The sequence below is a fragment of the Lutra lutra genome, chromosome 14 (assembly GCF_902655055.1).
Source record: "Lutra lutra chromosome 14, mLutLut1.2, whole genome shotgun sequence".
NCBI classification, from domain to species: Eukaryota; Metazoa; Chordata; class Mammalia; order Carnivora; family Mustelidae; genus Lutra; species Lutra lutra.
Window position 1 is genome coordinate 83,833,457 of NC_062291.1, and position 13,817 is coordinate 83,847,273.

The following is a 13,817-nucleotide window of genomic DNA, read 5'->3' on the forward strand; positions in this document are numbered from 1 at the left end:
GGTGCACTGGTCAGCCGGTTCCGAACACCCCCAGCCACAATGCCCCAGGCCTGCTCCTGCCACTCCCCACCAGGTGAAATCGTGGCATAGTTTTTCCTTTTGGCTTGCTGATGACCTGTGGTCTCCCCCTCGAATGAGAGATCCCCGAGCATGGCCTTCTTGTTCACGTTGTTGCTGCTTGATCGCTGCTCCTAGGACAGTGCCTGGCGTCAGACATGGCCACAATGTCTTCATGAACAAAATTAGTCTTGGATGTCCACGTCCAGCACTTCTTCAGTCAGGGTGCAGCACAGAGAAGGACGCAGGATCGGCTGCATACATACACGGTTCAGTTGATTGAGCGAGGAGAGGTTGTGTGTTTGCCCATGGAGGCTGGCTGTCACTCTTACCCTTGGCGCTGAATGGATTGATCATGGAGGAGGAAGGAGTTGTCTTTGAGGAGGAAGGAGAGATGGAAAACGGAGACTCAGTGAGGGACTTGAGCTGTGGAGGGTCATCTGTGAGCAGTTCTGTAAGATCAAGGTCATCTTTTTGCCCCTGATTTAGTTCTTCCTCAGTTTGTGGAAATGTGAGCTGGGGGAGGAGGACAGTTCAGTTCTACCTCTGGATTCAAGGTAGATTTTGTTAAAATGATCAAAAGTTTTAATCAGAGAAAAATGGGAAGAAGAGTGTAATAACATGTGTGCGGACTCCTCACTGTGCTTCCAAAGGTATCAAGTCCTGGTTGGTCTTGTTTTTAATCTCTGTGCTCTTCCCCCAGCTATTTTGAAGCAAATCCCAGCCACCCCAGATTGTCACTGGGATGGCTTTTTGCAAGTATGGTGGTATTCAAAGAGTGAATGATTTGTTTCAGGAAAGGGAGGATGTGCAGAGGGGCTGGTCCCTGGGCTGGTGTTTCCACTCCCCCTTGGACGTTCCTGCTCCGGCTCTCGCATGGAGGCCAAGGGCATCTGGCTCCTTAGCAAGCTGTGCACGAGAGCCAACGACTGGGTGGTAATGGCTTCCCAGCGTTGTCTCTGGATGTGACTTGACTACTTGAAAGCTGGTTAATAGATTATTGCTTCACAAAAAGATGCCTCTTGCATATCATCAGTGGTGTGGAGTGAGCAGATTTTCAGAGCAAGATACAAAGAGACAGAAAGGTCAGAGCTTCATAATTTGTGCATTTGTAGCTTTGTTCCCCTGTGATTATATTGTTGCCCACATATCTAACAAAAGCTGTGAAAATTAAAGCTTAAATCCTATTATAGAAATGAAAAGTTTCAATGTAATTAAACTAAAATAAACACTGGGACACCAAGGTTTAGGATTTATGCCCACAAAAAATGTTTTACGTTATTGTTACAGCAGTTGGGGTAAAAAGGAATCGACCTGAAATAGCATTAACTTTCACATTAGTCAAGAGCATTGGACATACTTGGAAGATCCCGTCGAGTTAAGATGAGAGAGCCTCTGGAACACACGTTTTCACTCACATGGGCTCTTTTCACCATGAGTCTGAACCGGAGACCTTTGGGAAAGCTCCTTCCAGTTAACACTGTATCATTTCTTTGTCTTTCAGGAACTGACCTTTCCATATTCCCATATTGAAAATGACCAAACCAACTGACAGATTTTCTTTAGAGCTTACTATGTTCTTACCGTTGTGTCTTAAATTTTTTTGGTTTTGGAAGGTAGTATAAGATTTGAAGAGTGAAGATTTGAAAACTTGGTGGCAAGATAATCCCTTTATAGTCTTGACAGTAGTTTAATACTCTTGGTGGATTACGTTGTTCTAAGCTCACTATTCATCGGCACCCCTTTGTTTGTTTTTCATTTTTGGGTTTTTTTTTTTTTTTTCCCCTGATGGTTGGAATCTGGTGGTGAGCAGGAATGGGATGTGTGCCATTCCCTCATTTCCTGGCCATTCCCATGGCTCTTTCTTTCAATATAGCAAACAAGCTCCTTTTAGACAGTGTTCGTCAGCCTCATAAAACTTCATTTGTGTTCCATTTTTGAACAATACAGAGCTTCTTCAAGATGTAGGCCTAGAGAGCTTGAATTATTTTCCTCATTCTTTTTTTCAAGGTGAATGATTCTTCCGGTTATCAAGCAGACTGAGACTCTCCTTTTTAATGGTAGAAACATTAGTTACAGCAGCCCTTTGAAATCTGAGGGCAAAGGCTCAGATACCAATGAGACTAGCTGTTAGGAAATATCGAAGTCAGATTTCCAGACTACTTTTGTTGTGATTAATATATAATGTTATAAATATATATAAAATATATAAATATAATTTATATTTCTTGAAATCACTCCGTCAACTTCTTTTGCTTTAAATTGTGGAAAGAATAGCTATTTACTACGGACTTATAATACAGTACACCTTCTTAAGGCTTCGATTCATAAACAGATCAAAATGAAACTCTTGAGCTTCTCCACTGGAAAATGGAGAGCTATTTCTCTTTTTTGAAGGGATCTTAAACCCAGAGCTACTGTACAGTAGTTTTGTTAACTTGAGGGATATTGTACAGAAAGAAAAATTGAGGTTTGGGGCCTTCGTGTGACATAGTCACATAATGTACCATCCGTCTAGCATTCCAGGATACTTTAATTAGGTAGTCGTGCTGATGACTTCTAAGGAATGTCACTTACTTTGAACCCCAAAGACCGGTTCTTGAAATAATGGTGGAATGTGAAATCATTTTCTCCGCTTCTGTTTTTGAGACAATTTTAATCTTTATCTGTAAGGTACTGTGCCTTTTCATACCTCATTGTATATATCATTCATTATACGAGTGTTTGAAAAGACTATCTGTTAAAACAGTGCAGCCTTTTAGAAAGGGCTTATTGAGTCTAGGAGGGTGAACTCAATTTTAGTTGCTTAATCATATCTATTTCCATTCCATTTTAATTTGTTGAGCACTTAGTATGTGCTCAGGACCGTTGGTTAGCAAGTTGATTCTTTTGAGAGGCGTCAGAGCCATCAGTTTAAAAATGTATAATTGGAAAAGAGTAATTCTCTTAATTTACAGATAAGGGCCCAGGAGTTAAGCAACAGGTCCTACTAATTTGTAAGCAAAATCCCAAGCAGGGAGCTGTCCACCACTCTGCTGATTAAGAAGTTGTCTTCTTAGAAACCCCTCACCCACTCTGTTCTTTTTTTTTTTTTTTTTAAAGATTTTATTTATTTATTTGACAGAGAGAAATCACAAGTAGGCAGAGAGGCAGGCAGAGAGAGAGGAGGAAGCAGGCTCCCTGCTGAGCAGAGAGCCCGATGTGGGGCTCGAACCCAGGACCTGGGATCATGACCTGAGCCGAAGGCAGCGGCTTAATCCACTGAGCCACCCAGGCGCCCCTCACCCACTCTGTTCTTAAGCTGTTTCACATTTACTGTATGAGTAATACATTCCAAATACTGAATTCACTTCCAGTGCCATATGGAACAAGGTAAAATAGAAATATGTGGATAAACAAACATATAAATAAATGTAAACAAACTATGCAAAAATAAATAAGCAAAAATGCCGTGTTGTGCTTATGGAGTTTTCATACTTTTTTCCTTTGTGCGTGTGTGTGGCGGGGGGACTCTTATCTGTAATCAAATTGGTAGTTCCTCAGCATGTGGTGGGTCCACCTTTATTATAGTCTGTCAACCCCTTGTTCTGTACCCACCTCTGGGTGACCTCCTGTCCCCGTTCCTCGATGTTGGATCAAGAAGAGCAGCCTTAGAAGAGCTTAGCTCTCTCGCCCTGCGCCTGTTCGCGCTCACGCAGGCCATCGGGGCAGCTGGTCTGTCTGGCGCCCAGTTCAGGATTCCTTCCAAGCCTTATGAGATTAGCTCTGTACCTACAGGATGTGTTATCTACAGTACCTTGCCTGGGACCATTGGAGGAGCCCCAGGTCAGTCTGCCTTCTCCCAGGTTCTCCTCGAAGACCCCATTCTTTGTCTGTTGTATAAATCCTTTCCTGAGTGTACATACCATCTCTCAAGATAGAGTGAACTGGACTATAGGGTTTTGACATTGTTTTTAATGTGTACATTTCATTGTCAGGGCAAAAGGAGTTTGTAGGCTTGTTGTTGTTGTTTATGGGTTTTTTGTTTTTATCTTAGCTGGTCGACTCAGTCTTGGAAGCCAGTGTATTTACAAAGAGTCTATCACCATGAGAAAACATTTATGAAAATCTTGATCAGTACAAAGCTCAGAAACTCCACTTAGTTGCAACAAATGTGGCTATGACGCTGAGCACCTCTAGTCTTCTCCATAGAGTGAAGAAGATATAAGTTTGACAGAGATACTCGTCCTTGAAGCAGCACTCCTCAGATTTCAGTTTGGCCCTGTACATTTTTAAATAAGCAAGACTAGAATGAGCTATAGAGTTTGTAGGAATATATTCAGTGACAGATGGCAGTTCTATTAAGGGGGCTGAATGAACATGTGTAGTAACGAAACACTGTGTGTGTGCTGGAGTACAGTGGCCAAGACTTAGGTTCCTGTCTTCCCTCACTTTCCTGGTTAAAAGAATGCATACCACACCTCAGCCCTGTACGTTGTCTCTTTATTTTCTCATCCTGCACTTGGTGAGATTCTGCCCAAGGACTGGCATACCTGTAGAATTCCTGCTGAACTTACTGAACCACCTCTTTAATGCACTTCCATCCACCTAGCGACTAGTTTCCTGGTCTGACTGGCATGTCCCACATAATATTCCCCAGGACTTTACCTGACTGTTTCTAATTTTTTCATCTAGTCTTTTCATCTCCTTGTAAATGGGACTCATTACTGATTTTTCTCCATTGGTTGTTCGTTCATTTCTTTCTTCTAAAAATTATTTATTACTATAATACTAACAAATGTCTAATTCCTATTATTAAACTTCTCAAAACCGAGCAGTTAAGAAATATCTCCTTCCCCATTCTTTCTTCCAAAAAGATGACATGTATTATGCTAGGTCCAGTGGCTTCATCCAGAAGATACCTTTGATCAGCTTTTTTTCCCATTGCTATACAGTCTCTATGCTACCACATTCTCCTTCTGATTTCCAAGATTTGTTTAATGTCTTGTGTTTTAAAGATTTTATTTATTTGAGTGAGAGAGACAGAGAGAGAGAGAGAGAGAGAGAACATGAGCAGCAGAGGGAGAGGTAGAAAAGAATCTCAAGCAGACTCCATGAGCGTGGAGCCTGACATGGGGCTCGATCTCACGATCCTGAGATCATGATCGGAGCGGACGCCAAGAGTCAGACGCTCAGTTGACTGTGCCACCCAGGTACCCAGTCGATTCTTTTAATTTTAATGTCATCATCTCAATTAAAATTCCATGACATTGGGTACCTCAAAGCTGACATGCAGGTTATCTTATTTCTGATAATTTCAGCACTTAGCTGAGTGGCACCGAGGAGCTTCTGACCAAACTGTTTATGAAGGTGTTAACCAGATGGTAGGAGTAGAAACATGGTGCAGGACAGTTGTATTTACTTCATTTCACAAAGAGGAAAAATGAAAGAGGGAATCCAAAAAGGAAAAATGATTTACCTAGGGTTCCTCAGTTTGCATTGATTCTCCTGGTACTACCAATGATTATGACTTGTTACATTAAGATGATACTTGGAAGAATGTAATCTGCATCTGACTTGTAAAGAAGCCAGAACCACATGTGGTTACATGCATGTGTCGTTTAATCCAAGGAGCTGTGGCTTCAGAAGCAGGCACCTCATTCTGGGTCAGCCGCTTAGTGGCACAACCCCTGCGCGCCCCTTCTCTCTGGCTCCTGGCACCCCCATCTGTCAATCTGGACATAAGTAGATGGCTCCTGTGATCGCTTCCATTGCTGACTCCATTTCCCACATTTCTGCTGTTTGAGGACTTGAGGGAGAAAATGATTTGAATAAATTGAATCGTGGGTACAGAGTTCTTAGGTAGTTGAAAAATAAGATGAGTGTCTATAACAAATGAGTAACAAGCATCCCCCATTTATATAGCTCTTACTGTTTAATTCTCATTAAAAGTGTTAATCTGGATCTCAGTTCAATGTAACAGGCTCAAGGTTATTAAATGCACTTTATGGATCATTTGTTTAATGTGACCAAACTAAAAATTAAGCAGCGCATTACTCAGTGTTCATAAAATGAATGTTTTAAATGGACAAATTCATTCTCCTATTTGCATCTTGCTTTAACGTAGAGCCGTAATGGGGTTATAGACGGATATTCTACTTGGACATTTATAAGCTGATGATGCCTGTTGAATACCTTTTATAAAGATTAATATTTTTTACTTTGTGCCCATTACCAGAGCATTAATCATCATGGCTTCAGCCTGCACAGCTGAGGATGAACAGATGTTGAATTATTGCTGTCTGTAATCATAGTGGATCACACTGGGAGGGGGGTTCTGGAAGGGTAGCTGGGACCTCTGATCCCCACAGCCCATTTGTGTGGAGTCTGGGTCCACCGGGCTTCCTGCATTTCCCTTGTCTGGTGGGGAAGATCAGGAGAACTGTGTTAGCTAGTTCTGGCTTCCCTGGGGCTTCTATCTCTGCCTAACTCGGACTGTCAGGAGCTCCCAAGCCCTGTGGTCACATCCATGTGAAGAGAGATCTGATAGGAGAGATCTGTGGTGGCCTTCATTCTCCTTCCAGTAATGAACACGAGTTCATTAAAATGAGAAATCACACAGGAGGTCTTTAACATCTGCTTCCTAGCATCCTCGGAGACCAGGCTGTCCAACACAAATACAGAGTGAGTCACATGTGCAATTTATGATTTTCTAGAGGCTATCGTAAAAAAAAAAAAATACAAAGCAGTTGCTGAAATTAATTTTAATGATTTGTCTAAAATATCATCTCAACATGACTTTGATCTAAATATTACTAATGACCTGGTTTCCATTCATTTTTTTCCACACTGCGTCTCTGAAATCCAGTGTGTTTTTGACACCAATTGCACGTCTGTTTGGATGCTTAATTTTCATCACAGATACTTAATCTGTGTTTTGAACATTTACTACTGAAAAGTAAATTCCCATCCTGAAGTTGTTCCCGTCTTCCATACTAATGTTTCCAATAAGCAAGTATCATTTTTTACATTTACGTTTTAATTACTTAAAAATTAACTAAATTTGAATTTCATTCCTTCTTGCCACCAGCTGTATTTCAAGTGTGCACTGGCCACTGTCGGGTAGTGTAGCTCTGAGGCATTCGCCTGTGTGTACTTTCCGTTGAAAAGGCTGACTTTACGTAATGATGCTGTTTCGGTACTGTTATTGGCAGCTCTCATTTATTGAACACTCGTATTTGCCAAATGCACACAATATACCATCTGACCGTCACAGCGAACCTCAGAGATAATGTACGCAGCCCCATTTTGCAGATTAAAAAATTAAGGCTTTGAGAGTAGAGGAAACTTGCCCAAGATCCAAAGCAAAGAGTAAGCAGGGTGCGTTTTATCATTTCCTAATGTGTGCGGGTAAACTGAATGTTAGTGAGAGTAAAGGCTTTCCCAAAATTGAAGAGTGACCCAGGTTCCTAGGCTTCCAGTCAAATATTTAGTGTAGCTATTTTCCAATAGTTATGTGTGGGCAGTTTATTAAAATGTATTCTCTGTTAAAATTCAAAGGTTTGTTTGTTTGCTTTTGAGGGGGATTGTCAGTTTCCCAGGCCATCTGTTTTGAACCTAATTGGGCTGTTGGCATCAATCATGGTAGAGAAATGTCACTCTGTTCATGGGGAAGGGTATTTTGGACATCGAGATGGGACGTTCAGAATATGACAGGAGATTCTTCTTTGGCTGTGAGAGACTGCATCTGATGCTTTAAAATTTTTCATTGCACGCATGAACGTGTGTTTGCTGTGTGTGCATGTAGTGTGTGAGTATGTGTGGTGTGTGTGTAGTGAGTGGTGTAAGTGTGTAGTGTGGTGTGAGTGAATGTGGTGTATGTGTGGTGTGTGTATGTGTTATGTGACTGTGGTTTATATGTGTGTTTGTGGTAGAAGGAAGTGTGAGTGGTGTGGTGTGTGGTGTTTGTGGTAGGAGTGTATGCAGTGTGTGTGGTGTGAGTGTGGTGTGGTGTGTGATAGTAGTGTGTGTGGTAAATGTATGTGTGTGTGTTTGTATTGAGGGTGTGTGGTGTACTTTCCTTTGTGCTCTGCATGTTTTGTCTTGACCTGATGGTAAGACTTGTGAATCACTTAGACCTTGTACCCACCACTTCTGGAAGAAGCTGGAAGTCACTGAAATGTGGAGTAAGAGACGCCTTTGATTAGATGAGCTTGGGGATCCTCTGTCCCTTGGGCCCTGTTGGGGGCAGCCGAGAAGCCGGGATGGCACTGGGAGGCAGACGGGCTTTTTGCTGCACACCTCTTATTTGATCTGATGAGATCACCTTGAATGGCAGATTGCCCACACCAGCTCTCACACGTGTGTCCTCATGTGCACGTGTATTTGCACACTCCCGTCCTGGCTGCCTCAGACACCATCCTGTGAAACCGGGTCACTGGAAATGGGGGAGAGATCTTGTTATAGTGCCGTCTTCCCTCTGATATCTTTCGAGGACTGGACAGGGTGGCTCTGACCGCAGGTCCCTCCTTCCCACCGATCAGGACCTGAATGCTTGTGGTTTACAGACCAAGAACGAGAGACACGTGTAACAGCTGTCATGCTAAGAGGGAGCACACACACGCACAATCAGGCCTTAGTGTACGTGTGGGGGCCAGTCCTCTTGAGTGAGAAGAAGCCCTCTGCTCTCATTAAGACTGCATCCCAGCAAGGATGGTAGAACTGGTGGTCATTTACGGTGGTCCCCACATCGGGTGCCTGGGGCCCTTCTGCCCATGGGCCATGCTGGGTCCTGCAGATCACGGGTCACCAACAAGATGTGCTGATTGGTCAGTCTCCAGCTTTGGTCCCCTTGGCCTCTCCAGGTCTCTGGGGCATTGCCGTTCTTCCTGTGGGCCTGGCACAGGTGTGCTGCTACCCTGTGACCCTCTGTCCTCAGAGACCTGCATGAGATGCCTGGTGAGTTCAGTGTGGTCTTTGAGGAAAGCCTGCACACCTTGGCTGCCCGTCTCCAGAACACTCTGGGGCTAGGAGATGGTGATCCTTGACACTGGGTGTCAGGCTGCTTTCATGAAGTCCTGCCAACACTGGCTCCTCTCATCCTTCCAGTGAAGGGTGCTGCTCCCCTTTTCCCAGTTTCCCGCGACCAGCTGTGGGTGAGGAGGGTCACAAAGGACAGATGAGCTACATTCTCCCGTGGCTACTGGAAGCATCCAGCTTGTGGTTCTGGGTCCCTTGGGAGCATGATTTTTATGTTCTCAGGGGACTAAGAGAATGAAACGTCTTTTCATGTGACAAAATGGCAGCAAAGTTTCTAAAAAGTTTTGTCATTTCTCATCAAGAGAAGTGGATAACGAACAGGTGCAGCTCCCTCGCAGACCCCTGGCTTGGGAGAAGGTGGGCGTTCCCACTGGGTAGCGGAAGAGGGCTGACAGCATCTCCTGCCGAGGATGAATGGGGCAGCCGTCACTTCTTCACCCTGGAGTAATTCTGACAAATGACACTAACACACTCAATTACCTCTGAGAACGGGGACATCAACATCTGCCAGTCCAGCATGACAGATAAATGGTTGGTAGGAGATGGATTTCGGCCAGGGCATCTCGGGCTTGGTGCCTACAGGGACATTGCTGCCATCTCTGAGTCCAGAACTATGCTCCTCTGGTTTTCTGACACTGCTCACGGACACCATCCTCCTCCCAACCCCGACTGGCCTTCCACCTCTGTTGGGTTCCTCCTATGCTTGTTTGGCCCAGCTGACAGTCATTCATTCTCCTTTATCATGTGGTGAGGGTCCAGGGCTTTGTGGCTCCAACTTCTCCCTCTGAGATGTCTTGGAAATCTGACTTGCCTTCAAGATGGGGGCAGTGGTAGGGATGAACCAGTGGATAGGGGCGACCAAGGAGCTTGGCCCCCGGTGGGGGTGGTAAAGCGAGGTGATGTGTTTTGGCAACAGAGAATGAAGACCATCATCTTAGAGATGTCTTGCCAAGGGCCATGAGGATGGATGCAAGCAGGGCTGGACCCAGACGGGTTTGCCAGGAAACCTTCGCAGCCTGTTGGGTTCGAGGAGGTTGGTGCGTAGTCATTACACTGGATGTGGTCTTGTGGTTCAGGTCAGCGTGTCAAGAGCTACTGAGGGCAGATGTCGTTTATGAGTGTTGAGATTCTGTAGGAAAGACTGGGCTTGGGGTGCTTATGCGATTCCTGTGTTCAGTGGGTCAGCATTTGGCACTGATGCATTTTCAGGCCGGCTTCACTGTCGTGGGTCATTTTCTTGCGGCATTTCCCTTGGACTGGCTTGGTCTCCGGCCACTCTCTGACACCTGTTCATGCTCCTGCACTGACTGTAGGCCTTGGCTCTTTGGAGCACTACCCTCCTGAGTTTACAGGGCTGTGGTATTTGGGGAAATGCTCTCCCTGGGAGTCTGACTTCCCCATTGGCATCACAGGGAGGGTTGGCTGAGAACGTAAGGGAATCTTGTGAGGGCCCCTTGACGTCAGTGAACACAGAGGATAGCATCTCTCCATGTGCTCTGTGTCCTCCTCCCTGGCCTCCGGTGTTTCCCGACATTATAGCGAGCAGGGTGAACCGGGCCTCTGTCCCGAAGATGCAGAGCACGTCAGCTCCTCGTGCATGAAGTATTGACTACTCTAATTGTCAACAAGTGAAATCATATAATCATTGGATGAAACTCTTTCTGGAAAAATGGAGCTGCTATTCGTCCTTTTCAGGGGACTTAGCATGGAATTTGGAAAAACCTTAGCCTGAGCTTCCCACATGTGGTTGCCTGAAGTCGGTGGAACAGAACGGTGTGTGCTCTGTCTTCCTCCTCGTGGCTTGCACCTGCACCCTTGGGCCTACATTACCGTGTAGTGCTTGTGGACGTCTTCTCGCTAAGTGGGTCTCATATACTTGCAAGAACCATTTCAGTTGCAGGCTCTGTTTTTTCTTACTAAAAAAAACTCAGGAAACAATAGTGCAAAACATGTTTTTATGTGTCATTAACATAAGCCCTAAAATGTAAAATCCTAAAAACAAGCTAAGTATATCTAATGTTTCAGAGCTCTGCCATCTTCTCTCGTGCTCTGCATTTTAAAGGGAACAGCGGTGGTTGGGCTGGTTTCACCAGCAGAGCTTGCGTGGTAAGAAGATAACTTGCTCATGGTGGAGGGAGGATGATACTGGATTTAAATGGGATTTCCCAACTGGAAGAGACAATTAGTAATTACATTTTGTCTTTAATCTCCTTGTGTTTGTTTCTTTATTGTTCTTTCATTTTCTGAACATTTTTTGCTCTGCTTCTATCTAAAAAACAAATGAGAACCTGGGTGTTCCTTGGTCCTTACATCCCAGTGTCCCTTCATTACAGCTGTTCTCCTGGGAGCTGTGTCTTTATCCCTTATTCTCATTTTTTTAAAGTAAAGATTTTATTTATTTGACAGAGAGAGACACAGCAAGAGAGGGAACACAAGCAGGGGGAGATGGAGAGGGACAAACAGGCTCCCCGCTGAGCAGGGAGACTGATGTGGTGCTCAATCCCAGGACCCTGAGATCATGACCTGAGCTGAAGGCAGATGCTTAACGACTGAGCCACTCATGTGCCCCCTGCCCCTTATTCCCATTTTTCGTCCCCGCTCAGCCACTGCTGGAAGTTGCCTCAGGGGGCCCAAGGGCCTCTAACTGCCTCATCCTATTCTGGAACATGCGCCTGTTTTTGCTGCTGTATTTGGCCACGTTGACCACTCTCCTCCTTATTGGGGGACGTCACTTGTCTCTGGCTCCTCCGCATCCCTGCCCTTTCCTCCTTCGTGTCCTGCGCCTCTCCTATTCTAGTACTTCTTCCTGATGTTGCTCAGGGTTTCCTGCTCATTCTTCATATTCCCTTTGATAGTCTTCTAGGATTTCATTACTGCCTAAAAGCTGATGATTCTTCATTTCTAAGCCAGAAATAACATCTAGAACCCTGTCTCCATTTGCCTTGTAGAGGCAACCTGGATGTCCAACAGGCAACTCACACTCAACTTGTACAAATTGAACCCTTCTCTTTTTAAAAATAGATTTGTTTTCCCACTTTCCTCTCCTTGGGTGGCATCACATGGCTTCTTGGATGACAAACGTATGACCAGGTTGCTGGGCATTGGGTTGGACACTCCTTTATCTGCCACCTTCCATCACCAAGCACTGTACAGCCTGCCTTAAGTTGTCTCTTCTTCAAAGCCTCTTTCAAACTCACCCCCACACAGGAGGTCAGGGCTCTGCTTTTTCTTGCCTGGATGATCCCAGGAGCTAACAGATTTCTCTGCCTCCTGTCCCCACTGTCCTTCTCATGCTCTGTCCCAGAGGGTCTCTAGCCCTTAAATCTGCTCATATCTCTTCCCTATCAGCATGTTCGATTTCTCAACTTCCTTTCAACTCTGCCTTCATGTTCATGCTTGTTTCCAACTGCCTGTCTGGCCTTTTATCCTGTCCCTCTTCTCCCCTCCTCTAGAATGTGTTCTGTGCACCTGCCTCCCTCACTTTGTGTACAGGTTTCCCATTCTTTGGTTGCCTTCCCCATGTGAGAAATTACTATTCCTTTTGCCAGCAGGTGAGGGTACTGCCCCTCTGAAGGAGGCCTCCCTGACTCTCATCTCCACACTCAGTGCTTGCCCCCCAGGGCTCCTTCTTTCACGTGCCTGCACGTTAGCACAGGAGTCTGGAAGCCAGAGAGAGGCTGTGGCTCTTCACCTGTATCTCTCATGTCATAAGAGCCAGTCCCTTGTCCTAAGCAACTAACTAGGCCTGGGCCTTCGCACTTAATCTTGTAGGAGTACATTGTATTCCAAGCCTGTGACTAGCTCGTGCCATGTGTCCATGTCAGACTCAGACAGCTAATGTGAGCTGCTCAAGATGTCTTTGTTCAGAAGGGAGAACTTTAACCGCCAGCCTCTTCAGAATCTGAGTCCTCAGCCCTCTGCAAACTGTCTGTAGTTGGGAGCCTAGCAGAAAGCTGTCCCTGAGTGAGCAAAGATCAGGCGCAGATTTAGTTGGTTATAACCCCCCTGAGCTCAGAAACCTGTATTTAGGAGGCATATGGGAGCAGAAGGAAACCATGCTTTGGTCCTCTTGGGAAAAAAAACAAGAGTAGCTGCCATTCAGATAATGTTTGTTGCAACTAGTATTTCTTTTAAAGTTGTAAATCAGTGAATTTATAGCTCAGCACAGAAAACTAGTCAGAACTCCAACAGGTGCTTTTGTGTTTATCTCTCTGAACTCTAGGGGATGCATGTGTCAATGTGTTTATATGTGTTTGTGGATTATTCTTGTATAATTACAAGGGCCCACACATAGATGTGTGCACACTGGCTTGTGTGTAAAGTATTTACAGAGCAAGGTAAGTGATTTCCTTCCATCCAGCCATCTGACCCCCTCCAGATGTCAGTTTCACATTTGGAAGAAAGTAAATGTAACATGCTTGGAAACAATGTAACATGCTAGAAAAACAAGCTTCTAGCAAATAGAGTTGTGTCTTGGTGGGTCTCCTGCTGACTGGCAGCCCCGTGTCCCCTGCAGACTGCAGAGAGATCCTGCTTCCCATGATGACGGATCAGCTCAAGTACCATCTGGAGAGACAGGAAGACCTGGAGGCCTGTTGCCAGCTGCTGAGCACCATCCTGGAGGTTCTGTACAGGAAGGACGTGGTGAGTAATGGCTGCGTTTGCCCGGGCTCCCTCCAGGGGCCCTGCAGGAGGGGTCCCTTAGCATCAACATGAGCCCCCGCCTCGCTGCACAAAGGTGC

General features: G+C 45.1%; 1 protein-coding gene across 5 annotated transcripts in view; it reads left to right on the plus strand.

Moving 5' to 3' along the window:
• The window catches only part of DOCK1 (dedicator of cytokinesis 1), a 509,676-nt gene that overhangs the window by 189,897 nt on the left and 305,962 nt on the right, over nucleotides 1–13,817 (plus strand). For all 5 annotated transcript variants that reach the window (XM_047703535.1, XM_047703534.1, XM_047703533.1 and 2 more), the window contains exon 26: nucleotides 13,592–13,719. In XM_047703535.1, coding sequence (XP_047559491.1) covers nucleotides 13,592–13,719 — 128 coding nt within the window. The remainder of the gene's footprint in view (nucleotides 1–13,591; nucleotides 13,720–13,817) is intronic.